General features: G+C 39.4%; 1 protein-coding gene across 1 annotated transcript in view; it reads right to left on the reverse strand.

Annotated features, from left to right (window-relative positions):
- The window catches only part of LOC122471563 (transmembrane protein 180-like), a 39,640-nt gene that overhangs the window by 8,565 nt on the left and 5,299 nt on the right, over nucleotides 1-25,776 (reverse strand). Inside the window, exons 3-6 of the mRNA XM_043560304.1 lie at nucleotides 24,754-25,476; nucleotides 15,213-15,367; nucleotides 13,563-13,646; nucleotides 9,063-9,185 (exon numbers count right to left, since the gene is read on the reverse strand). Coding sequence (XP_043416239.1) covers nucleotides 9,063-9,185; nucleotides 13,563-13,646; nucleotides 15,213-15,367; nucleotides 24,754-25,476 — 1,085 coding nt within the window. The remainder of the gene's footprint in view (nucleotides 1-9,062; nucleotides 9,186-13,562; nucleotides 13,647-15,212; nucleotides 15,368-24,753; nucleotides 25,477-25,776) is intronic.

Raw genomic sequence — 25,776 nt, forward strand, 5'->3', positions numbered from 1 at the left:
ATGAATCTCCATTAACAATAAACTGATCATTATACTTACAGGCTACTGAGTAGGTCAATAAGAAGAAAATAGATCTATCAAACTTGATGAAATAACATGCCCCTTAGAACCAACATTTCTCTAACTATATCAAGAAATCACAGACCATCTTTCAAAAATGGCAGGGGCAAGAATAATACCCTTGAACCATACAGTTCTGCATACTGTAACAGTAAAATATTAATCAGGTATTAGAAGACTCCCTTACAAGCATGAAATTTATTTCAAATAGACATTTGCTAAATTCATCCTATGTGAATCTCCAAGCACTGTCTGATCACCTAACCATATCCTGTTCAGTGTGCAGTTGGCCTCTGGACTTCAGTCAGACACTTTCAGATTAGCATTAGCTGCGTAAGGCCACCAGATGCCAAATGTTAAGTTACCACACAAAGATAAATGATCTTTAAGTGCCCTAAATAAGTTTATACCTCTAAAAATGCTTACTGGACCATGAGACTAGTTTGCCAGCGAGTCTGATTGTCAATGTATCTATGCCCAAATCGACAAGAATTGGTCTCTAGAGCCTCTGTTTCCAAGGAAGTAAATCTCTAGGTTCTCCACATTGGCTGCCCAATAGAATAAGCTAGTGACCTTTAAAAAATACTGATGGGGGCACCTGGGTGGCTCAGTCAGTTAAGTGTCCCACTTCGGCTCAGGTCACGATCTCATGGATGGTGAGTTCAAGCCCCATTTCGGGCTCTGTGCTAACAGCTCAGAGCCTGCAGCCTGCTTCAGATTCTGTGTCTCCCTCTCTCTCAAAAATAAACATTTTTTAAAATTTAATAAATAAATAAATAAATAAATAAATAAATAAATAATACTGATGCCTGGACCTCACCCCCAGAGATTCCGATTTAACAGGTCTAGGGTATGGGCTGGACATCAGAACTTTTTCAAGCCCGAAGTGATTCTAATGTTCAACAAGGTTGAGGAACATTACTTTAGGGCCTCTATTCTCAAGGAAAATTTAGAGACAGGTTAAATGCACCCCTTCTTCCTGCATTGCTCTTACATCTATCAACAAATGAACTTTGAGTTCTTTCTACCCCAGATTCTGTTCCTCTTCCCTTTCAACCACCATGGTTTTCTTCCACAAAAAAGCTTGAGACTTTTGATGTTAACCTGGATTTCAAGCAACTTCCCCAGTGCAGGTGGAAAACATTCACTTAGTAGATGTAGAAGCTGAGATTAAGAGAGAGTTCCTTCAAATTCTATAGAAGAAATGCCATCCAGAACAGTCCACATTCAATTCCTGTGTATACTCAACTCATTTCTCAACACACAGTCACCCAGTTGTGAGTCATGCCTCTATAACAAGTGTCACCAAGTGCTGTTGATTCTAATTCCTCAATCCCTTTCATGTCAATCACTTCCTTGCCTTCCATGTTACATTGCTTTAGTCCAGGCCCACACCAGCATTTCTCATATAAAAGCAGTTCATCGGCCTTCAAACTGTTCTTTGCAATTCTGCTAACCTCCCTTCGAACCATTATGTACACTTCAGGGTGATGTTTTCAAAAGCAAATCTGATATTATGACTCCTTGGCTTAATAATAATAATATTCCATTCCTTTTAAGATCAAATCCACACTTCTCAAGCCTTTCTAAACTCTGCGGTTCCTCCAGCCATGTCACATGATCTCACGCCTCTCTGTACTTGCAGACTCCTTTTACATTGTCAAAATTCATCTGAGAGATCGCTTCTTTGCTACCCAGTCTGAATTGCATGCTAGGTGTACTCACACAGCATACTTACATCAATCAATAATACCTAACACGTAGCCTTGTGATTTTCACTGTAATTGACGTTGAGCTTATTCAGGGAGGGGGCTTCATCTTTCGTCTTTTTGTGCTTTAGGGCTTATATAGAACCTGATTTATAGTGTTTGGTAAATGTTTCTTGAACGAATACTCTGTCATTTTACATGTCCGTGCTTTGCACGTACCATTACTCTTCCCTCGCTACCTCCAATCTCTGTTTACACTATTAACACCTCCGTTGAAACCCAGCTGAAGCAGCTTTTCCTCTGTGCTACCTTCCTGGACTTGGTTTCCAAGGCAGTGTCGATCATACCCACCTTTTAGTCACCATTATATCTTGTATATACTTCTAACTATAGTAACTACCACTCTGTGCTGAAATTATCCTCATGTCTTCTTGACTGGATTGTAGGCTCCTTAGTGGCAGCAACCTGTTTCATTTACTTTTGTATCCAAAGCACTTGGTACACAATAGGCAACAAGTAACAAAGTTACCATTTTTGTCCCTCTCGAATCCTTGTTTTATACAACTGCCAGAATGTTCTCAACAAAATTCAGATTATGTCTGTCCCAGCTTAAAAACTTCCAATGATTTCCTTTATCTATAGCAGTCTTTCTCAAAGGACAGCATCTGTATTCCTGGTAGTACATATGACAATTTTCAGATGTTACACAATTGTTCTTTTTATTCTAATGGTTAAGTGTTTTGTGTTAGCAAAGAATGAAACCCATGAAATGAATTATTTTGTGTCTAACTTGTTTAAGGCATGTAAGATTTTTTTATGTTCATAATTAAAGAAAAATATTTAGCAAATAATAGTACAGAGAGTAATCATACAACAAAAGACAAAAAAGTCATCATATTTGGGAAACCCAGATGTATAAGATAAGAACATCTAAATCTAGCATACAGATCCTTTAGTCAGCCCCTGATTTCCTTTCCAGCCTCACCTCCCTCCAGCTGCCATCAGCGTGACATACCATATGTTACGGAATACAGGTTTCCATGTCTTTCTCCTTTCCCCCATCCAGCCTATTTTCAACACAGTAGCCAGAGGGATGCTGTTTAGGTCGTTACTCAGATCAAACCTCTCCAGTCAGAATGCTTTTATTTCTAAGAGATATATACTAAACTAGAAGAGATATATAAATTATAAGATGTACGAAGTGCCACTCTCTGCAACTTAACCTTAAAATAGAGAACAAAACACACACATGCACATAGATACAGATAAAGCAGATACGACAAAATGTTAACAACTGTTGAATCTAAGGAGTGGGTGTATGGATTTTCTCTGTATGTTTTTTTTTTTAACTTTTTTGTGCGTTTGAAATTTTTCATAATAAAAAGTTGTGAGGGGGCACCTGAGTGGCTGAGTCGGTTGAGTGGCCGACTCTTGATTTCAGCTTAGGTCAGGATCATGGTTCAGGGGACTGAGCCCCATGTTAGGCTCTGTGCTGGCAGCACAAAGCCTTGCTTGGGATTCTCTCTCCCTCTCTCTCTGCCCCTCCCTTGCTCTCTCTCTCTCAAAATAAATAAATAAAATTTTTAAAAAATATACGTGATAAAACAAATATAGGTACAAATAAATAGTGAATCTAGCTGGTGAATATATGAATCTTCCCTATACATCTTTTTCAACTTTTTTTGTATATTTGAAAATTAAAGTGTTCATAATAAAATGGGGGGGGGTGTAAGAAAAACTTTAATACTTTTTTTTAATGTTTATTTATTTTTGAGAGAGACAGAGACAGACAGGCAGAGCATGAGTGGGGGAGGGACAGAGAGAGAAGGAGACACAGAATCTGAAGCAGGCTCCAGGCTCCAAGCTGTCAGCACAGAGCCCAATGTGGGGTTTAAACTCATGAACCGTGAGATCATGTCCTGAGCCAAAGTCGGACATTCAACTGACTGAGGCACCCAGACGCCCCTATAAGAAAAACTTTAAAAAATAAATCCTATGGATGCCTGGGTGGCTCAGTCAGTTAAGCATCTGACTCTTGGTTTTGGTTCAGGTCATGATCTCACAGTTCGTGACTTTCAGCTCCACCTTGGGCTGTGCACTGACAGTGCAGAGCCTGCTTTGGATTTCTCTCTCCTTCTCTCTCTGACCCTCCTTGGCTTGCTCTCTCTCTCTCTCTTAAAAAAATAAGTAAACATTAAAAAAAATCCTTGGGGGTCCCTGGGTGGCTCTGTCAGTTGAGCATCCAACTCTTGATTTGGGCTCAGGTCACGCATGATCTAGTGGTGATGGCATCGAGCCCCGAATCAGGCTCTGCACTGACAGCACGAAGTCTGCTTGGGATTTTATCTCTATCTCTCTCTGTCTGCCCCTCCCTCACTTGCACACATGCACACATGTGCACACAGTCTCTCTCTCTCAAAATAAATAAATAAACTTTAAAAAATATGTTTTGGGGCTCAGTCGGTTAAGCCTCCAAATTTGGCTCAGGTCATGATCTCACAGTTTGTGAGTTGGAGCCCCACGTTGGGCTCTGTGCTAACAGCTTGAAGCCTGAAGCCTGCTTCAGATTCTGTGTTTCCTTCTCTCATCCCCTCCCTGACTTGTGCACGTGCAGGCGCACGCTCTCTCTCTCTCTCAAATAATAAGTAAACATTAAAAAGATTTTAATAAAAAAATAAAAAATATGTTTCAAAAATAAAGTAAAATAAAATCCTTGGCTATGTAGAGTAGAAAATCCAAAAGAATCAACAACAACAAAAACTTCCTGGAACTAATAAGCAATTATAGCCAGGTTGCAGGATATAAGATTAATATACAAAAGTCAATTGCTTTCCCAAAAGTCAACTGTTTCCTTGATAAACAAGTGGAAATTGGAAATAAAAACATAACACTATTTACATTAGCATCCTAAAAATTAAAGACTTTAGGGGCTCTGAGTCGTTCAGTTAAGTGCATGACTCTTGATTTCAGCTTAGGTTATAATCTCACGGTTCGTGAGATCAAGCCTCACGTCGGGCTCCATACTAGACATGAAGCCTGCTTAAGATTCTCTCCCCCTTGGGGCTCCTGGGTGGCTCAGTCAGTTGGGCGTCCGGCTTCAGCTCCGGTCACGATCTCGTGGTCTGTGAGTTCGAGCCCCGCATAGGGCTCTGTGCTGACAGCTCAGAGCCTGGAGCCTGCTTCGGATTCTGTGTCTCCCTCTCTCTCTGCCCCTCCCCTGCTCATACTCTGTCTCTCTCTGTCTCAAAAATAAATAAATAAAAACATTTAAAAAAATAAAAAGATTCTCTCCCTCTCTCCTTCTGCCTCTCCCCTGCTCACACTCACACGCGTGCTCTCTCTCTCTCTCTGAAATAAACAAACAATAAAAAATGAAGAATTTAAGTATAAATATAACAAAATATGTAAAATATCTCTATGAAGAAAACTACAAAAATCTGATGAAAAATAGAAAATTAACTAAAGAAATGGGAAAATATTCCATGTTCATGGATAAGAAGACTCAATATTGTCAAAATGTCAGTTTTTCCTAACTTGATCTATAGATTTAACTCAATGCCAATCAAAATCCCAGAAGGTTATTTTGTGGTTATCAACAAACCGATTCCAAAATTCCAAAAGGCAATAGCCTTTCCATATAAGTCAGTGGGCCTACATAACCTGACATTAAGACTTCCTATAAAGCTACAACAATCAAGATAGTATGGTATTGGCAAAATAAAAAATAGATCAATGCAATGCAACAGAGAGGCCAGAAATAGATCCACATAAATATAATCAACTGATCTTTGACAAAGGTGCAAAGGTAATACAATACAGAAAAAAGTAGTCTTTTCAACAAATGGCTGGAACAACTGGATATCTACCTGGGTAAAATGAATCTAGACCTTGCACCTTTATAAAAATTAACTCACAACAGATCACAGACCTAAATGTAAAGTGCAGAACTATACAATTCCTAGAAGATAACACAGGAGAAAATCTGGGTGATTTGGGTATAGTGATGACTTTTCAGATACAACATAAAAGGCAAAACCTATGAAAGAAGTAATTGATAAATTGGACTTCATTAAAATTAAAAACTTCTGCTCTGCCAAAGACATTGTCAAGAGAATGAGAAGGGAGGCCACAGACTGAGAGAAAATATTTGCAAAAGGCATATCTGATAAAGGATTGTTATCCATAATATGCAAAGAAATACTAAAACTAGAGGCGCCTGGGTGGTTCCGTCGGTTAAGCATGCAACTTCAGCTAGGTCATGCTCTCACGGTTCGTGAGTTTGAGCCCCATGTCGGGCTCTGTGCTGACAGCTTGGAGCCTGGAGCCTGCTTCGGATTCTGTGTCTCTTTCTCTCTCTCTCTGCTCCTCCCCTACTTGTGCTCTGTATCTCTCAAAAATAAATAAATGTAAAAAGAAAAAAAAAAGAAATCCTAAAACTCAGAAAAATAAGAAAATGAACAGCCTGATTAAAAAAATGGGCAAAAGACCTGAACAGACACCTCACCAAAGACATGCAAATGGCAAATGAGGATATGAAAACACGTTCCACATCATAAGTCATTAGGAAACTGCAAATTAAAATTTTTTTTTCAACGTTTATTTATTTTTGGGACAGAGAGAGACAGAGCATGAACGGGGGAGGGGCAGAGAGAGAGGGAGACACAGAATCGGAAACAGGCTCCAGGCTCTGAGCCATCAGCCCAGAGCCCATCGCGGGGCTTGAACTCCCGGACCGCGAGATCGTGACCTGGCTGAAGTCGGACGCTTAACCGACTGCGCCACCCAGGCGCCCCAGGAAACTGCAAATTAAAATGAGATACACACCTGTTAAAATGGCTAAAGTCTAAAACACTGACAATACCAAATGCTGATAAGGATGTGGAGCAACAAGAACTCTTTATTTCTTTAAAAAAACTTTTTTTTTCAACGTTTATTTATTTTTGGGACAGAGAGAGACAGAGCATGAACGGGGGAGGGGCCGAGAGAGAGGGAGACACAGAATCGGAAACAGGCTCCAGGCTCTGAGCCATCAGCCCAGAGCCTGACGTGGGGCTCGAACTCACGGACCGCGAGATCGTGACCTGGCTGAAGTCGGACACTTAACCGACTGCGCCACCCAGGCGCCCCAAGAACTCTTTATTTCTTTGCTGATGGGAATTCAAAATGGTACAGCCTCTTTCAAAAACAGTTTGGCTGTTTCTTACAACACTAAACATACTCTTATCACACAATTCAGCAATTGTGCTCCTTGGTATTTACCCAAAGGATTCGAAAGTTTATATACACACAAAAAGCTGCATATGGGTGTTTATAACAGCTCTATTCATAATTGCCAAAACTTGGAAGCAACCAATATGTCTTTCAGTAAGTGAATAGATAAATGAGGTGTACATCCAGACAATGGAATCAGTGCTAAGCCAAGAAAAAACATGGAGGAAACCTAAATGCATATTACTAAAATTTAATCTATCTGAAAAGGCTACATACTATATGATTCCAACTATCTGACATTCTGAGAAAGGCAAATCATGGAGACAGTAAAAAGATCACAGGTTGTTGGGGTTAGGGGAGAGAGTAGGATGAAAAGGTAGAGCACAGAGGATTTTTAGGGCAGCAAATCTATTCTTTATGATACTGTAATGGTGGATACATGTCATTACATGTTCATCCAAACCCACAGAATGTACAACACCAAGAGCAAACCCTAATGTAAATTATGGACTTTGGGTAATAATGATGTATCTATGTAGGTTCGTTGATTATAACCAGTGTAACACTCTGTTGATATAGGGAAGGCTGTACCTAGTGGAGGGCAGAGAATATACAGGAACTCTGTACTTCCTGTTCAATTTTCTTGTGATCCTAAAACTTCTTTAAAAAATAAAGCAAATAAATAAAAAATAAATCAATCCTCCACTGCCTCACCACCACCAGAAATGTCATAGTGAAACCAAAGTAACAAAGCAGGGCTCTAAGGACCTACTAGACCTGACCTCCTCTCACTTACTCTGCTCCAGCCACACCAGCTTCCTTGTGAGATCTAGAAAGCCAGGCATGGTACCTCTCCATTCTTTTGCACTTGCTGTGTTTTCTGCCAGGACCACTCTTGCCCCAGAGAGCTGCCATGGTGCCCTCCCACCTCCCTGCATTTATTCAAATGTCACCTCCTGGGGCCTTGCCCATCACACTAATTAAAAATGCAGCTTTCCCCAACTCTTCTCATTCACCTTTCATTTTTCACCAAAGAACCTATTGCCAACTAATATAATATGTATTTTATTTAATTTTTTGTCTACCTGCCTCCCACTTAGAACTTAAGTTCTAGGAGGGAAGAGATTTCTGTTGTTTTGTTCCCTGCTGTTTGCTGCCCTATCACAGAACCTAGAAGATGGTAGACTCTCAACGACGTTTGTTGAGTGAATAAATGAATAGCTTATTAAGAGTGCTCTCATGCGTCTAGACATTTGCCATGCTGTTTTATCTGCCTGGAATGATGTTCTTTAATGTTCAGGAGGAGAAATCCAACTTAGCATCCAAAACTCAGCTCAGGAACCCCCTTTTCTCTGAGGTGCCCCCTGCCCCAGGCAGACCAAACAAAGTAGGAATTTCTTATCTGTATTACCACAGTGCCCCATTTTATGCTTCCAGTAGAGCCCTTATCACAGTGTTTTACAATCTGTGGGGCTCCTTAGAGGCTCCTTATTCATCTTGTATCTGCAGCACCCTGGTTTTTTTTTTTTTTGTAGTTTATGAAGGGGGGGCAGGCAAGGGGTGGGGAGGGGAGAGGAGGAGAAGAGAGGAGAGGAATGGAGAGGAGAGAGGAGAGGAGAGGGGAGGGGAGAATCTTAAGCAGGATCCAAGCTCAGCACAGAGCCCAATGCTGGGCTCAATCCCACAACCATGGGATTATGACCTGAGCAGAAATCAAGAGTTGGACACTCAACTGACTGAGCCACTCAGATGCCCAGACCCCAGCACCTTTAAGCCTGGCAGGCCCTCAGAAACATTTGTGCAATGAAATAATAAATGAATGAATGACTTAGATAAAAGCAATCAATATGTAGCTTAGTGTGGATTATATAGATATTTGTAGTATAATTTAAAGAACACCCTTAAAGATACTCCTATGCAAATGCCTTTGATATTAATACTCTCTACTATAGCTTACTCAAAATCTATGAATTAATAACTAATAATATCCAAAGTCCAAGATAATTGCCTAGTAATCAATATAAAAGGCTGAGTTTGCTTTAATATTTCCTTTACATTATTTCAAAGGCATTTTTACTCTACCTTTTATCTGCGTTTCCATATCCATACTGTTTTAGCTTAGAGAGTATCATCATGGGAGCTAAAGACTGAGCAGGTTTGGTAAACAAAGCATTGGTGCCAAAAACCATTGAGGAAAGGAGTGACCTGAAACAGACAAAGATAGCATGGGTCTGTATCACACAGAAATCAAGGAACTTTTTGTCAGTTAAGTCCTCCTTGACTGTAACTAGACAATAGAAATATATAGTAGTTATAGAATATTAACCTCTTAGTCATAGTGTTTATAAACTTAGAAGAACCAAACTCTTTCAGTGAAGAAATGGATCAAAGAGGAGACACAGCTAGACTCTTACATGCTCAATAATGAGAGCTATATGTGCCCTGTGCTATTATTTTTTCTTAATTTTTAAAGTTTATTTATTTATTTTGAAAGAGAGAGAGAGAGAGCTCGAGTTGGGGAGGGCAGAGAAAGAGGGAGAGAGAAAGAATCCCAAGCAGGCTCTGCACTGTCATGACAGTGCAGAGACCGACACAGGGTTTGAACCTGTGAACCATGAGATCGTGACCTGATTTGGAATCAAGAGTTGGACATTTAACTGACTGAGACACCCAGGCGCCCCTGTGGTAAGTCATTTAAATCCCACCATAGCGGCACCTGGCTGGCTCTGTTGGTAGAGCACGTGACTCTTGAGCTCAGAGTCCTGAGTTTAAGCCCCACATTGGGCATGGCGCCTACTTAAAAAAAAATGCAAACCTGTAAACTCCACAACAATCCTAGGAGAAAAGACATTGTCACTCCTGTTTTAGAGATGGGAGAATAGATTAACTTGTCCACAGTCACACAGCTAGTAAGTAGTAGAACTGGGATTCACACCTAAGTTTCTCAGCCCAGATTTCATTAAGGATTACTCAAATGAGCTCTAAGTGAGAATCCTGCCATATCATTTTTGATAACTAAGTTATGTCATATAAAATAAACCTAAAAATCCAGTGCATTGACTGAATAAAGTGAAATCTTGTCATATTTCAACTATCGGTGGAAACCTCTCCAAGGAGGAGAAAGAGAAGAAAAAGCAAGAAAATGGAGAGGAGGAGAAAGAAAAAAAGACAAGGAAGAAAGATGAGGCCAGAGAACTGGAGGAAGTCTGATTTGACAGGAAGAACTTGGGTTTCACTTCTAGTTCTTTAATCTGCTGGTTTTATTACCTTGGGCAAGCTGACCCCTCAAGAGTCTTAGTTTCCTGAAAATGAGGGTACTTCTGATTGTATGATATAATACTATAATACAATTGCTGTCTGTCTCCCCCACTAGGCTGTCACTGCCACAAAGGGTGAAGGCTACATCTATTTTGGCTCATTGTATTAAGTTCTTATCTGACATGATCTGGAGGACAGTTGGCTAGAACAGAACAATCCTTTTTATTTATTTTTTATTATTATTTTTTTTAGTTTTTAGAGAGAGACAGCACGTGTGCGTGGTGGAGAGGGGCAGAGGGAGAGTGAGAATCCCAAGCAGACTCCACACTCAGTGTGGAGCCCAATGTGGGGTTTGATACCATGACCCTGGGACCATAACCTGAGCCAAAATCAAGAGTCAGGCGCTCAACTGACTGAGCCACCCAGGTGCCCCCAAAACAATCCTTTTTAGAAGAAGAGACATTAACCATTCTGTTTTAAGTGAAATGTACTCGTTCATCAATCTTTCCTTTGGGCTTTTCCTTTGAGTATGGGCCCATGGGTGGAAGTGCTATGCCATCATTCTCGCGAGGACAGTATCCATATTACATGATCTACAGTTTCTACTGTCAGTTATAGAGAGAACTACAGTTATTTATAAGGCAATCTGAGTACACAATAGCTTTAGGCTTTTATGAATTTCCCCCAAAACATTTATAGTTCTCATTGCATCAGATCTGATAATATTTTTTTATACCTTTCCTTTGTCAGATCTTTATAAAGCATTCAACTTAGTTTTCACAGAAACAACTTTCATCTCACCCTTACAGTTCCTAAGTACTTTTTTTAAGTTTGTTTATTTGTTTAGAGAGAGACAGAGACAGCACGAGTTGGGGAGGGGTAGAGAGAGAGACAGAATCCCGACCGGGCTCCATGCCAGTGTAGAGCCCAACTGAGCCACCCAGGTGCCCTGTAAATGTTGTCATTAAAATAACCATTGCAGCTGACATTAACAGATCTGAAATAAAAAGTACTAACTCCTGGTAAGGGTACAACTTATGCCAGCAGAGAGGCACAGGTATCCCCCGGGGTAGCCACTGGTCAGGAGCATACAGCATGCCATATGCATAAGAGAGTATGTTTTAGGAGAGCCTGGCAGGCTCAGTCTGTGGAACATGTGACTCTTGACCTCAGGGTTGTGAGTCTGAGCCCCACGTTGGGTATAGAGATTACTTAAAAAATTAAAAATTAAAAAAAAAAAGAGAAAAGTATGTTTTAGAGGGACTCTGTTACAAGGCCTCCTATATCATATCTCCAGTATTTACCACAGTGCCTGACACATTAGCAGGCAAGCAACACATATTTATGGAGTGAGTAGTATCTACCGTATCTACCACACAAGGCTGGTGTGAGACCTGCACGAGCAAAAGCCATATAATTTTGCACACCTTGGAATGTGGTAAATGTTAGTGCCTTTTCCTTTCTGACTATTTGAGACATTTTATTTACTTGTATCCAGTTTCATTCAAAAAGAATTTGAGAGTTGTAAGATGTTTACTGAGGTTTCTTCTTTAAATTTTTTTTTTCAACGTTTATTTATTTTTGGGACAGAGAGAGACAGAGCATGAATGGGGGAGGGGCAGAGAGAGAGGGAGACACAGAATCGCAAACAGGCTCCAGGCTCTGAGCCATCAGCCCAGAGCCTGACGCGGGGCTCGAACTCACGGACCGCGAGATCGTGACCTGGCTGAAGTCGGACGCTTAACCGACTGCGCCACCCAGGCGCCCCGAGGCTTCTTCTTTAAAAAAAAAATTTTTTTTTTAAATGTTTAGACAGAGAGACAGAGCATGAGCGGAGGAGGGGGAGAGAGAGAGAGGGAGACACAGAATCCGAGGCAGGCTCCAGGCTCTGAGCTGTCATCACAGAGCCTGACGCGGGGCTCAAACTCATGAGCTGTGAGATCGTGACCTGAGCCAAAGTCAGATGGCCAACCAAGTGAGCCAGCCAGGCACCCCTCTTCTTTTTAAATTACTCATTCATTTTTTTAATGTTTATTTTTGAGAGACAGAGAGAGACAGAGAGAGACAGAGACAGAGCATGAGTCGGGGAGGGGCAGAGAGAGAGGAAGAGAGAATCCAAAGGAGGCTCCAGGCAACAAACTCTGAGCTGTCAGCACAGAGCCCAACTGGGGGCTCAAATTCAAACCGTGAGATCGTGACCTGAACCGAAGTTAGACACTTAACCAACTGAGCCACCCAGGCACCCCTTAAATTACTCAATTAAAAAGAGTGGTTTGCGCCAGTCACTTTTCTAGACACTAGAGACACACAAGGAGAACGGTCCTGCACTGTAAGGAGCTCATCATCTTGCTTATCCTTCAAACATAACTTAGCAACAAAACCCTGAAACAGAAGAGGAATTATATAAAGAAGACATCAAGCAGTTTGATTGGCAAGGCTTTTTGCAGTATAGATTTCATTAAAAAAAAAAAAAGAGGCCATGTAGTCTAAGTGTTTCTACAGAGCTAATAAAGAATGTACCTGTGGGGCACCTGGGTGGCTCAGTTGGTTAAGCATCAGACTCTTGAGATCAGCTCAGGTCGTGATCTCTTGGTTGTGAGATCAAGCCCCGCATTGGGCTCTGCAATGAGCCTGAAGCCTACTTGGGATTCTCTCTCTCCCTCTTTCTCTACCTCTCCCACGTTTGCACATCTGCACACATGCACATACATGCACTCTCTCTCTCTCTCTCTCAAAATAAATATTTTAAAAAAGGACATACCTGTGTTAAAATAACACGGGTATTCCTCTCTAATCTGTAAAACAGGGCACAGATAAGAAAACATTTACCAATCAAGTGAATTTTATAGCTGATGTAAAAAGCTTATAACCACACCAAAGAACAAAACCTCTCATCAGCAGCCCCTTATACTTTTTCAAGTAAAAAAATAGATAAGATTTTTAATCATTAATTTTAATTCTTGCAATGTCACAGAGAAAAGGTCATTTTGCCTTCGACATCCAGTGTAATAAGGCGTACTGCAATACGTAGAACATAAAGCTATCTGAGATTTCACTTTGGTTTTAGAGATCTAATCCTGTCATAGCATTGGCTGTATGAACCTGCCGTATAAAAAATTATGATGCCCTTTCAGAAACAGGGAAAAGTTGCCCAGGGCAAACAATTATGAATATCCTATTATGTTCTGCTCTCTAATTCCCAGTGATGCTCTTATGATCATCTCTTAGATAGATGATTTGTAGTGGAAATATAAAAGGCAGACTCTTACAGGTCCTGCCTCCATGTGATATTGTTACGGCTGATATTTGAATAAATGTACTTACTGCCGATTGAACTTCAGTAAATCTGCATCCACCATGTCAGCTAGTGGCAGGTTAAACAAACAGAAAGAAGCTTGCACAATTACCCTAGAAACGATTTTAAAATATACATATAAAATACGCATATAACTAGGAGGCACAGATTTTCTTTTTAAAAACCAAACATCAAATGAAAGTTGAAATTTTGTTTATAAGAAGGAAAAATGAAATAATGTACAGTTGATTCTTGATTAACACAGAGGTTCGGGGTGCTGACCTCCCGGGCAGTGGGAAATTCACATATACCTTATGCCTCCCCTCAAATTTAACTACTAATAGCCTACTGTTGACCAGAAGCTTTACTGATAGCATAAACAGTTGATTAACACATATTTTGTATATTCTATGTATTATATAAAGTAAGCTAGAGAAAACAAAGTGTTAATAAGAAAATCATCATGGGGCACGTGGGTGGCTTAGTTGATTAAGTGATCAACTATTGATTTTGGCTCAGGTCATGATTTCACAGTTCGTGAAACTGAGCCCCGCATTAATATCCATGTTGACATCGCAGAGCCTGCTTGGGATTTGGGATTTTCTCTCTGCCTCTCTCTGACCCTCCCCTGTTTGTTCATTCATTCTCTCTCTCTCTCTCTCTCTCTCTCTCAAAATAAATACATTTAAACAAAAAAAGAAAAGAAACACCAGGAAAGAGCCAGGCAAGAAATGGTGAAGAGCTTTCCAGACACAGAATGCTACATGTTAGATATGAGGTGCCTACACTACAAAGTATTCCTGTTTGGTGTGGAGTACAGAAGAACTAGAAGAGTGATATGAGGATGAAGAAGTAAACAGAGACTATATAACAAAAGACCTCATATGTCATCATTTTATGATATAAATCTTAAAAGCAGTAAGAAGCTACTTAAGATCATTAAGGAATGACATGTTACTGTAGGAACAATGTGGACGAAGGTGTTGGGAGGACTGGAGACTAGAGACAAGGGAACCATATGGGAGGCCAGATACTACTCCATGTGAGAGATGATGAGGACCTGAGCTAATGGAAGCAGAGAAGGGATGGATTCAGGATGTATCAGGACTAATAACTGGTAGCCTTTTGGACACAGGTGACAGAGAAGAAAGAGAAGACAAAGACAAAGTCTCTGACTTGGACATCTAGACAGATGGTAGAGCTGTTTTCCAAGATGGGGGACAAAGGCAAAGAACAACAGGCAAAGAGAGAGAGAGCAAGCGGGGAAGGAGCAGAGGGAGAGGGAGAGTGAATCCTAAGCAGGCTCCATACCCATTGAGGAGCCCAATGCAGGCTCAATCTCACAACCAAGAGATCATGACCTGAGCCAAAATCAGGAGTTAGACACTTAACCAACTGAGCCACCCAGGTGCCCCATGGGGTCAAATCTTTATTTGGCAGCAACATTTACTAAATGATGCACTTTAATAGGTTAAAAAGAGGAACATAACTTTACTACAAAATGTAATGTATGAAATCTCTCCAAAAAAGAAACTGTGAACATTCAGTTTGCCAGAAAGGTACATTGATTGCCTAGAAATGAGTATTCAACACAGTTCAGATAAAAAATGTTGCACTGCTTGAAAGTGTGAATGGCAAGACCTAGTGTAATTTTGGGACTGGCATTTGGATTTACTTACATGATAATAGTGAGATAAAGAGCCAAGAGGTAATAGTATTGCTGTCCAAGAAGTGACATGACAATGGAGGCTGTTCCTTCTAGGTAGAAAGAAATTAAGATAATTTTATAGTAACCAAACTTCTTCAGCCAGGACTGACTGATAAGTACAAGGCACTGAAAAGGAAACAAAGAGACATCGTATTAAGATGGACCACCATTAATTATGCTCGCTCTTGCTGGCGACAAAATAAATGTGCTCAGCAGAAAACACATTTGCTTCTGAACTATAATAGCAGCTGAAACACACAAGTAATACTGTCTATTGTGGCTAGAAATGTTGTGACCCATGTATATCCGTTGAAAATTGACTAAGGATAGTAATATTCCATAATAACAAAGAAACAGCTATTATTTCCTTTAAAATGAACAAACCAGGAAATGGTTTCCTACATTTTTATTTTCACACTATTATAAAGAAATTTTACCAAAACCAACCATATGAAAGAATCCATTGCTTAGAAACAGTCAGCATTGCTTTATGGTGATGTGAAAGGTGCAACTAAAATCTATAAATCCAGATTTTAAAATTTGGGGTTGGGGCACCTGGGTGACTCTGTCGGTTAAGGGCCCAACTTCAGCTCACGTCATGATCTCATAGTTCACGAGTTCAAGCCCCATTTTGGGCTCTGTGCTAACAGCTCAGAGCCTGGAGCCTGCTTCAGATTCTGTGTCTCCTTCTCTCTCTGCCCCTCCCCTGTTCACTCTCTGTCTCTGTCTCTCTCTCAAAACTAAATAAACATTAAATTAATTAATTAATTAAAACAAAATTTGGGGTTAAATCCCAGAATTCACCTAGCACACAGTAGGTAAAACAAATATTTATTGAATAAGTGACTATACATTTCACTATTCTTACTGTAATCTATCTGAAATGTACTTTTTATACTAAAATCGAATTTATGATTCTATCCACATTGCTTTGGGTTTTGTTTCCTGTCTTATCTTACAAATTTTATAATTCTAATAGATTCATGTTGAGGGCTCAGACTTACATTTTTTCTGTGCATTTCATGCTATCAGTGAAGAAGTTCATTGTTCTAGAGTGAAAAGTTTTTGCTAAATATACATATGACATTAACAAAGATTAGAAGATACTCTTTGTCTTCAATTAAAAAGTACATTGTTTAGCCCTGAAAAGTTTTCATTAACCAAATGTACATACATTACAATTACAAGAGAATTCTGAGTGATGTAAGTAGAATGCAAATGTGCTATAATAAACAAAAGGGTTCTTTCCCCCAACATTTTGGCTTACTTCTCTACTTTCAAGGAACAAGAACTCCTTTTCTGGATATTAAAAACAATGGCTCAGGGGCTGATGTGATCCATGGCATTTCTTAGAGTTCTGTAAGAGTGAGTACATAGAACACCCCAGCAGTATAATATCATTATATTCCCCCACATAATGATAATATTCAATAATTTCAATATTTCAATAATATTTCGATAATTTCAATAAACAATATTGAATAATATTCAATATTTCTACATATTGAAATGAAGCTTCTTGTTCTCACCCTCTAACACATAAACATAAAATACAAGAAATTAATGATAACATAAGGAATATGTGGCAGAGTAGGAAGTGCAAGATTTTGAAATCAGATGTCCCTCGGTTTGAATTCCAGCTGTGCCACTGTGCCAGTTGTGTGGCCAAGGACAAGTTACTTTACCTAAGGAGCATTTCATCCAACTAACACTCTCTCTGTGTGTTTCTACCTCCCACTGTCTCTCGTTCTGTCTCTGACTCTCTCATCTATAGCACACACTCAACATATAAGGTACTCAATTGTTAGTTATTATGATGATGTCCAATATATAAAAAGATATGAGCCAATGATAAAAATGATGAAAGATACCACTTTTTCATTTATTAAAATAAAGTGTTCACAAACTGAGGATTTTGGCTCTCCATTCATGTTTATTGAGTAGGAGTTTGTGAATAGTGAATCTCAGCATGAATGTTGGCAACCTGTGCCAAAGAAGCCCAAATCAAAACAGATAAGGTCAGTGTGTGCTTGCGGTGAAAACTGAATAAATATTTGCTGCATGGAATCTTAATAATAAGAGCTAACATTTCTAGAGTGTTTAGTTTGTGCCAGGAACCATTTTAAGTACTTTGTGTATTTTGATTCATTTAATCCTCATAATTATTCTATTAGTTAGGCACTATTTTTATTCTAATTTTACAGATGAGGAAACTGAGACACAGAACTGTTGAGTAACTTGCCCAGGCTCACACAGCAAGAGACTCCCCTGTGGCAGACTCTATGCACTTAACCCATTTACTATCCTGCCTCTCTGATAGGAGTGGGATGTGGAAGATCTCAGACCTGTTGTTGTTGCTGTTGTTATAATAGTAATGGTGATGATAAATATAATTATAGTTATTATTTATTAATAATAAATATAATAATTATTATTACAATTACTGTTTTAGAGAGAGAGAGAGCACGAGCAGGGGAGAGGGGCAGAGGGAGAGAGAGAAAGAATCTTAAGCAGGATCCACGCTCAGCATGGAGCCTGACTCAGGGCTCAATCCCATGACCCTGAAATCTGACCTGAGCCAAAATCGAGTCGAACACTCAACTGACTGAGCCACCCAGACACCCTGTCACAGACCTATTAAAACAGTTATTAGAATGGAATACTACTTGGCAATGAGAAAGAATGAAATACGGCCTTTTGTAGCAACGTAGATGGAACTGGAGAGTGTTATGCTAAGTGAAATAAGTCATACAGAGAAAGACAGATACCATATATTTTCACTCTTATGTGTATCGTGAGAAACTTAACTGAAGACCATGGGGGAGAGGAAGGGAAAAAAAAAAGAGCGAGGGAGAGAGTCAAACCAGAAGAGACTCTTAAAAACTGAGAATAAACTTAGGGTTGATGGGGGGTGGGAGGGAGGGGAGGGTGGGTGAGGGGTATTGAGGAGGGCACCTGTTGGGATGAGCACTGGGTGTTGTATGGAAACCAATTTGAGAATAAATTTTATATTAAAAAAAAACAGTTGTTAGAATGAGCACTTGTTCATGCTTTTCTCCTTTCACTTATACAACTCCTCCAAAAGAAGGCCTTTGAAAAGACAGCCTGAGAAAATGAAAACATGGTGCTTATCCTTCATGACTATACCCAATAGTTAAAGTGACTTAGCCAAAAATAACAAATAAGCTATCATTTTTTTTCTTTTTATTCCAATAATTTATGTGAATGTCACTTGTCTGGATATTAGGAATACACTTGAAGCAATTTTGGGCTTCCACTTTATAATGATTTTTTTTTTGTTAAGATCAACAGAAATTCATGTTAGTGTTGAGGGTTTGAGAAAAAAGATTGTGGAAATCTTTTGACCACGTTTTCTTAAAATGTAATAGCCAAGATGAAGAAGTCATGGGTATAAAAGGTGCAGCATAGAGAATATAGTCAATGGTACTGTGATAGCATTGTATGGTGGCAGATGGTAAGCCACACTTGCGGTGAGCAGAGCATAACATATAGAATAGACTTGTCCAATCACTACGTTGTACACCTGAAACCAATGTAACACTGTGTGTCAGCTATACTTCAATAAATTAGTTTAAACTTTTATAGCCAAGAGAGACTAGGAGAAAATACTTGCTGAACATACATCCAACAAAAGACTTGTATCTAGAGTATATAAAGAACTCATATAATTCAGTAATATTATAACAAACAGCTTGATTAAAACATAGGCAGGGGTGCCTGGGTGGCTCCAGTCAGTTAAGCGTCTGACTTCAGCTCAAGCCATGATTTCACTGTTCGTGAGTTGAAGCCCTGCGTCGGGCTCGCTGCTGTCAGTGCAGAGCCTGTTTTGGATGCTCTGTCTCCCTCTCTCTCTGCCCCTCACCTGAGTTGTCTTTCTCTCTCTCCCTCTCTCTCTCAGAAATAAACATTGAAAAAAAATTTTTAAATAGGCAAAATATCTGAACCACCTGAATTCATCAAAAAGCCAAATGGATGGCACATGAAAAGATGAAAAGATGCACTAATAATATCGTTAGTAGTCATTTGGAAAATGTAAATCAAAACCATAATAAAATACTATTACACACATACTAGTATGACTAAAACTAAAAAGACTGATCATAAACATTGGCAAGAATGTTGAACAACTGGAACACTTTTACACTATACTGGTGGGAATGTAATCTGGAAAACACTTCAGCAGTGTTTTTGTTTTTTAAACATTTTTTTTCTGGAAAGTTTTTTTTTTAAGTTTTATTTAAGTGATCTCTACACCCAATATGGGGCTCAAACTTAAGTGGAGATCGAGAGTCCCACACTCTTCTAACTGAGCCAGCCAGGCACCCCAGTGTTTTTATTTTATTATTATTATTTTTTAAGGCAGGCTTCACGCCCAGTGCAGAGCCCAATGCAGGGCTTGAACTCACAACCCTGAGATCAAGACCTGAGCTTAGATCAAGAGTCAGATGCTTAACTGACTGAGCCACCCAGGAGCCCCTATTTTAGCAGTGTTTTTAAAAGTTAAAACACACAGGGCACCTGGATGGCTTAGTTGGTTGAGCGTCCAACTTTGGCTCAGGTCATGATCTGGTGGTTCAATTACAGAACACTGATGTAATTTACCCCAACACAGCTATTTTTAAAAAGTAGATTTATATGTGACATGGAAATTTGCATAACTTATTAAATTTAAAAAGCAGTATACAAAAAATTCATGGATGTTTCAATAGTGTATGAATCTTTACAGCAAATATGTATTACTTTTGTTAAAAAAAATAAAGAAAAAAGTTGTTATGGTTTTCTCAGAAGCACAGTAGCCCTTCATTCCATCAGAATTCAACCATCTGGCAGTCTCTACCCAGAACATGTCTATGAACTAAAAGGAAACAAAAAACATTTATGGGAATCACCAGAATAAAGCCACTAAATCCATGCACTTAATAAAGCTCATGTACTTTGTTCTGAAAGAGCCCCTCAAGTCTTCAATAAAAATCTATCTAAATATTTAGGAATAAATTTAACAAGGAAGGGGAAAATGCATCCTCTGAAAGCTACAAAACATTGTTGAAAGAAATTTTAAAAGATTGAAATAGATGGAAAATACTCTATGTGTCAGAAGATTTAACATTGCTAAGATAGCAATACTACCCAAACTGATCTACAGATTCAGTGCAATCTCTATCAGCATCCAATCTGTCTTCTTTGTAGAAACTGACAGGCTGATTCTAACATTCACATGGACTCCAAAAGACCCTGAATAGCCAAAGCAATCCTGAAGAGAAAAGGAAAGCTGGAGGCATCGTGATTCAGGACTCCAAGCTGTATTACAAAGCTGTAGTCATCAAGAAAGTATGGTACTGGCACAAAAACAGACACATAGATCAATGGAACCCAGATAAGGGCCCACAACTATATGATCAACTAATCTTTCACAAAGCAGAAAAGAATATCCAATGGAAAAAAGACAGTCTCTTCAACAAATGGTGTTGGGAAAACTGGACAGCACATGCAGAATGAAACTCTACCACTTTCTTATACCACATACAAAAATAAATTCAAAATGGATGAAAGACCTAAATGTGAGACAAGAAACCATCAAAATCCTAGAGGATAAAACAGGCAGCAACCTCTTTGACCTCAGCTGGAGAAACTTCTTACTAGACATGTCACCAGAGGCAAGGGAAACAAAAGCAAAAATGAACTATTGGGACTTCATCAAGATAAAAGCTTCTGCACAGTGAAGGAAACAAACAAAAAAAAAAGCTAAAAGGCAGCCTGTGGAACAGGAGGAGATATTTGCAAATGACATATCTGATAAATATATAATTTATCCAAAATATACAAGGAATTTATGAAATTCAACACCCAAAAAACAACCCTGTTAAGGAAATGGGCAGAACATAAAGAGACACTTTTCTAAAGAAGACATCCAGATAGCTAACAGACACATGAAAAGATGTTCAGCATCACTCATCATCAGGGAAATACAAATCAAAACCTCATGAGATACCACCTCACACCTGTCAGAATGGCTAAAATTAACAACTCAGGCAACAACAAGTGTTGGTGAGAGTGTGGAGAAAAGAAAATCCTCTTACACTGTTGGTGGGAATGCAAACCGTTGCAGCCACTCTGGAAAACAGTATGGAGATTCCTCAAAAAGTTAAAGATAGAACTACCCTACGACTCAGCAATTGCACTACTCGGTATTTACCCAAAGGATACAAAAATACAGATTCAGAGGGGTACATCTACCCCAATGTTTACAGCAGCATTTACCAACAATAGCCAAACTATGGAAAGAGCCTAAATGCTCATTGACTGATGAATGGATAAAGATGTGGTGTGTATGTATGTGTGTGTGTGTGTGTGTGTGTACATATATATATATATGTAATTGAATGTTAGTCAGCCATTAAACGGAATGAAATCTTGCCATTTGCAACGACATGGATGGAGCCAGAGTGTATTATGCTAAGTGAACTAAGGCAGAGAAAGACAACTATCATATGATTTCACTCATATGTGGAATTTAAGAAACAAAACAAATGAACACAGGGGAAGGGAGGAAAAGAGAAAAAAGAAAAGAGAGAGAAACTGTAAGAGACTATGATAGAGAACAAACTGAGAATTGATGGAGGGAGGAGGGTGGGGGGTAGGCTAAATGAGTGATGGATATTAAGGAGGGCACTTGTGTGAACACTGGATATTAATATATCAGTGGTAAATCACTAAATTCTACTCCTGAAAACAATATTACACTACATGTTAACTAACCATAATTTAAATAAAAATTAGAAAAAAAAGTAATAAAATTCATATGGATTTGCAAGGTACCCAGAATAGTCAAAACAATCTTTAAACTTTTTTTTTTAATTTTAGAAAGAGGGGAGGGGACAGAGGGCGAGAGAGAGGGAGAGGGAGAGGGGGAGAGACAGAGAGAGAGAAAGAATCCAAAACAGGCTTCAGTGCAGAGCCCAATGCGGGGCTCAATCCCATGACCCTGGGATCATGACCTTAGCTTAAATCGAGAGCTGGACACTCAACTGACTGAGCCGCTCAGGCGCTCCTATTTTTATTTTGAGAGATAGGGAGAGAGAGAGAGAGAGCATCAGATGGGAAGAGGAGCAGAGTGAGAGAACAAATCTTAAGCAGACTCCACTCAGCACAGAGCCCAACACCGGGCTTGATCCCATGACCTGGGAATCATGACTTGAGCTGAAATCAAGAGTAAGATGCTCAACCAACTGAGCCACCCAGGCACCCCATATCTACTCTTTATTTATTTGTTTGTTTGTTTTCTATTTTTTAATGTTTATTTATTTTTGAGAGAGAAAGACAGAGCACAAGCTGGGGAGGGGCAGAGAGAGAGGGGGTAGACAGAATCTGAAGTAGGCTCCAGGCTCCTATCTGTCAGCACAGAGCATGACTTGGGGCTCGAACCTACAAGCTGTGAGATCATGACCTGAGCCAAAGTGGGACGCTTAACCAGCTGAGCCACCCAGGCGCCTCTCTACTCTTTTTATTAAAAAATTTTTTTAACATTTATTCATTTTTGAGAGAGAGAGGCAGAGCACGAGCAGAGGAAGGACAGAGAGAGAGAGGGAGACACAGAATCTGAAGCAGGCTCCAGGCTCTGAACTGTCAGGCAGCACAGAGCCAGATGAGGGGCTCGAACTCACGCACAATGAGATCATGACCTGAGCTAAAGTCGGACATTTAACCGGCTGAGCCACCCAGGTACCCCAACTCTTTTTATTTTTAACATAAGAGTTTAACAAACTTTTTTCTACTTTGAGGAGATACTATAGGCAAATACATGATTAAAAGTGGGAAGATATATATATATTATATATATATATAATATTTTATGTATTTTAGAATCTGATAAAGCAGAGATAGGAACCCAAACAGCTCCCCATCCTAGGTTATTGAACATAGGAGCAAACAGTTAGACAAACGTCAGACTGTCCTGAAGGAATAGCATCATTCCAATATACATACCCAGTATCAGGGAGTATTCTGATAAGCCAAAAATGATACTCTATTTGGTATACTCTGCTAAGTAAACCATGTAAATACAGTACATTTTAGAGAGAGAATCTAAACATGCACAACTCTAAAAGCAGATGCCTCTGAACATCCCTTTTCTCATCTGTAAGGATAAGAAGAGTCTTTCCTTTGAAGGGGTTGTGAGGATTAGGTGAGGTAATGTATACAAGGTGCTTGGCATAGTTCATGGCACATGGTAAGCACCCAGTGTGACTTTCCATTATTATGATGTATACAGTAACCAAACTATGACAAAGGCCTGGAGCTAATGGTGGAAAAGACAAATTGCATTCTGTAAAGTCTGCATAAGGAAGCATGTCAACACTTAAAATATTTTAGAACTATTTCTATCTAACATGGTTTAAATATTTTTGAAGCCAGATAAACGTGTAAACAGTAAAAACTCATCTATCTAGAATGACTTATTCTCTAAATAATGAATTTTACTTATTTAATTATGAAAATAGGAATCATAGGCTACATTAAGTCATATTTTGGGGTGACATATTTAGGTGAAAGAAAGCAATATGATTCATCAACTCTCTAAATGCTGTAAAAAAAACAAACAGCAGGCTGGTTTATTTTTTGAAGGAGGACATACCTTTTCCAGTAATGGTCATGAGCATGGAATTTTAGTAATGCTTTGGAATTCTAGGACTCAGTCTTTTAGCCAAGTGTTTTGAAACCTGGCTTCAAGAATTCTTTTTTAAATAAAAAAAAATTATTTTAGAGAGGGAGAGAGACACTGTGAGCTGGAGAGTGGGTGGGACAGAGGGAGAGAGAGAGAATGGCAAGCAGACTCCATGCAAACCGCGGAGCCCAACGCAGGGCTCCACGTGGGGCTTGATCCCATGATCCTGGGATTATGACCAGAGCCAAAATCAAAAGTCGGACACTGAACCAACTGAGCCACCCAGGAGCCCCAAGAATTCTTGATCAAGTAACTTTCTTCCTTATAATGGTTACAGGAACATTAACTGCCCCGGTAAAGCAAAACTGCCATTTATTTCCCTCCATTATCTCTGCTAAGGTTTAAGTGAGAAAGTTCAGAAGAACAAAATTCAAACGCTAAGATGTTTCAATTATCATGTCACTCAGCTCTCATTGGGTTCGCTTTTCTTTTTCCCTTTCACTTCTTATTTCCATTATGTTTCTACTGAAACATAATATCTGGGGCTCTGAATCTTTGGGTCTCTTTTTTATTGAAGTACGTTTGACACACAATGTTACACTAGTTACAGGTGATTGGACAAGTCTGTATGTTATACTATGCTCAGTGCCAGAGTAGCTACCATCTGCCACCCTACATTATTGCAGTATCATTGACTATATTCTCTTTGGGTCTCTTATGTGCATCATTTTGTCAAACTACTGACATAATCAGGCTTTTAATTTCCTCAGCCAGGTGAGAGTTAGACCTCTAATCCCCGTAGGAAGATAAAGGAAGAATCATCACATACCTGTGGGCAAATAAAGTCTACCCCATACATGATGCTCCTTAGGAAAGAAGGAAGAACGTCCTCAGGAATGAGATTATCTGCAAAGATCATCATGAAGTTTTTGAAGAAAGTTAAATGGAAGACTTGGAAGCAACTCATTATCAGAAAAAGGCAAAAGTTTTTCTGGGTCAAGGGCTGTCTCATCAATGAGACGATGGAGGTCCAGGGGAGATCCTGTTCACTTTCGGAGAAGAGGTTTTCCTCGGGGCTTCTTTTCGGTCCAAAGTGACTCATGCGGTACATGCCAGTGTAAAGGCTGGCAGTGGCAAGAATGGCAGTGAGCACAGCGAAGGCCTGAAAATTGAAGAAAATTTCCATGTTATCAGAGATGAGGCCACCAAAGAGGATGCTGGTGGATCCTACTAGTGATGCCACTTGGTTAATTTTAATAAGCTGAAGCCGACTTTCATGTCTAGTGAAAATCTCTGCAAACAGCATATACTGGGCTTGCTGAACAAAGGTAAGCGTGCTATCAAAAGCACATAGCGATACCACCAGATGAAGTCCACTCAGCCAGTCACCTTCGTGATAGTATTTCCAAGGGAACCAAGGAAGCAGGAAGGCTATCGAATACAAAGGGGCACCATACAACACAGAACTATGACGACCGGAACAGCAGTCAGCCTGAGAGTTGTGAAAATACCCAGTCAGGTCATTAAGAGCATTCCAGATCATTAAAATCATCTAGGAGAAAAAACAAACAAACACAGGGATTATTTTAGTGTGGTTTATCCTGATGAAAATGACTCCTGAATTTTAATTTAATGTAAAGTAACCAAAACTATCCATAAAAAACAGAAAACAAAAAACAAAACAAAACAAACAAAAACAAAAACAAAAACCACCACCACACACACTCAAAACCCTCACTGCTTTCAGGACCAGCAGGGGGCATATATCCTATAGTATCAATAATAATAACAGCTCATGCTACTCCAAAAGCCAATGTGCATTCACTTTGTATTTAGGCATTGTACAAATACT

Source organism: Prionailurus bengalensis, chromosome E3, assembly GCF_016509475.1.
Source record: "Prionailurus bengalensis isolate Pbe53 chromosome E3, Fcat_Pben_1.1_paternal_pri, whole genome shotgun sequence".
In the NCBI taxonomy this organism is placed as follows: domain Eukaryota; kingdom Metazoa; phylum Chordata; class Mammalia; order Carnivora; family Felidae; genus Prionailurus; species Prionailurus bengalensis.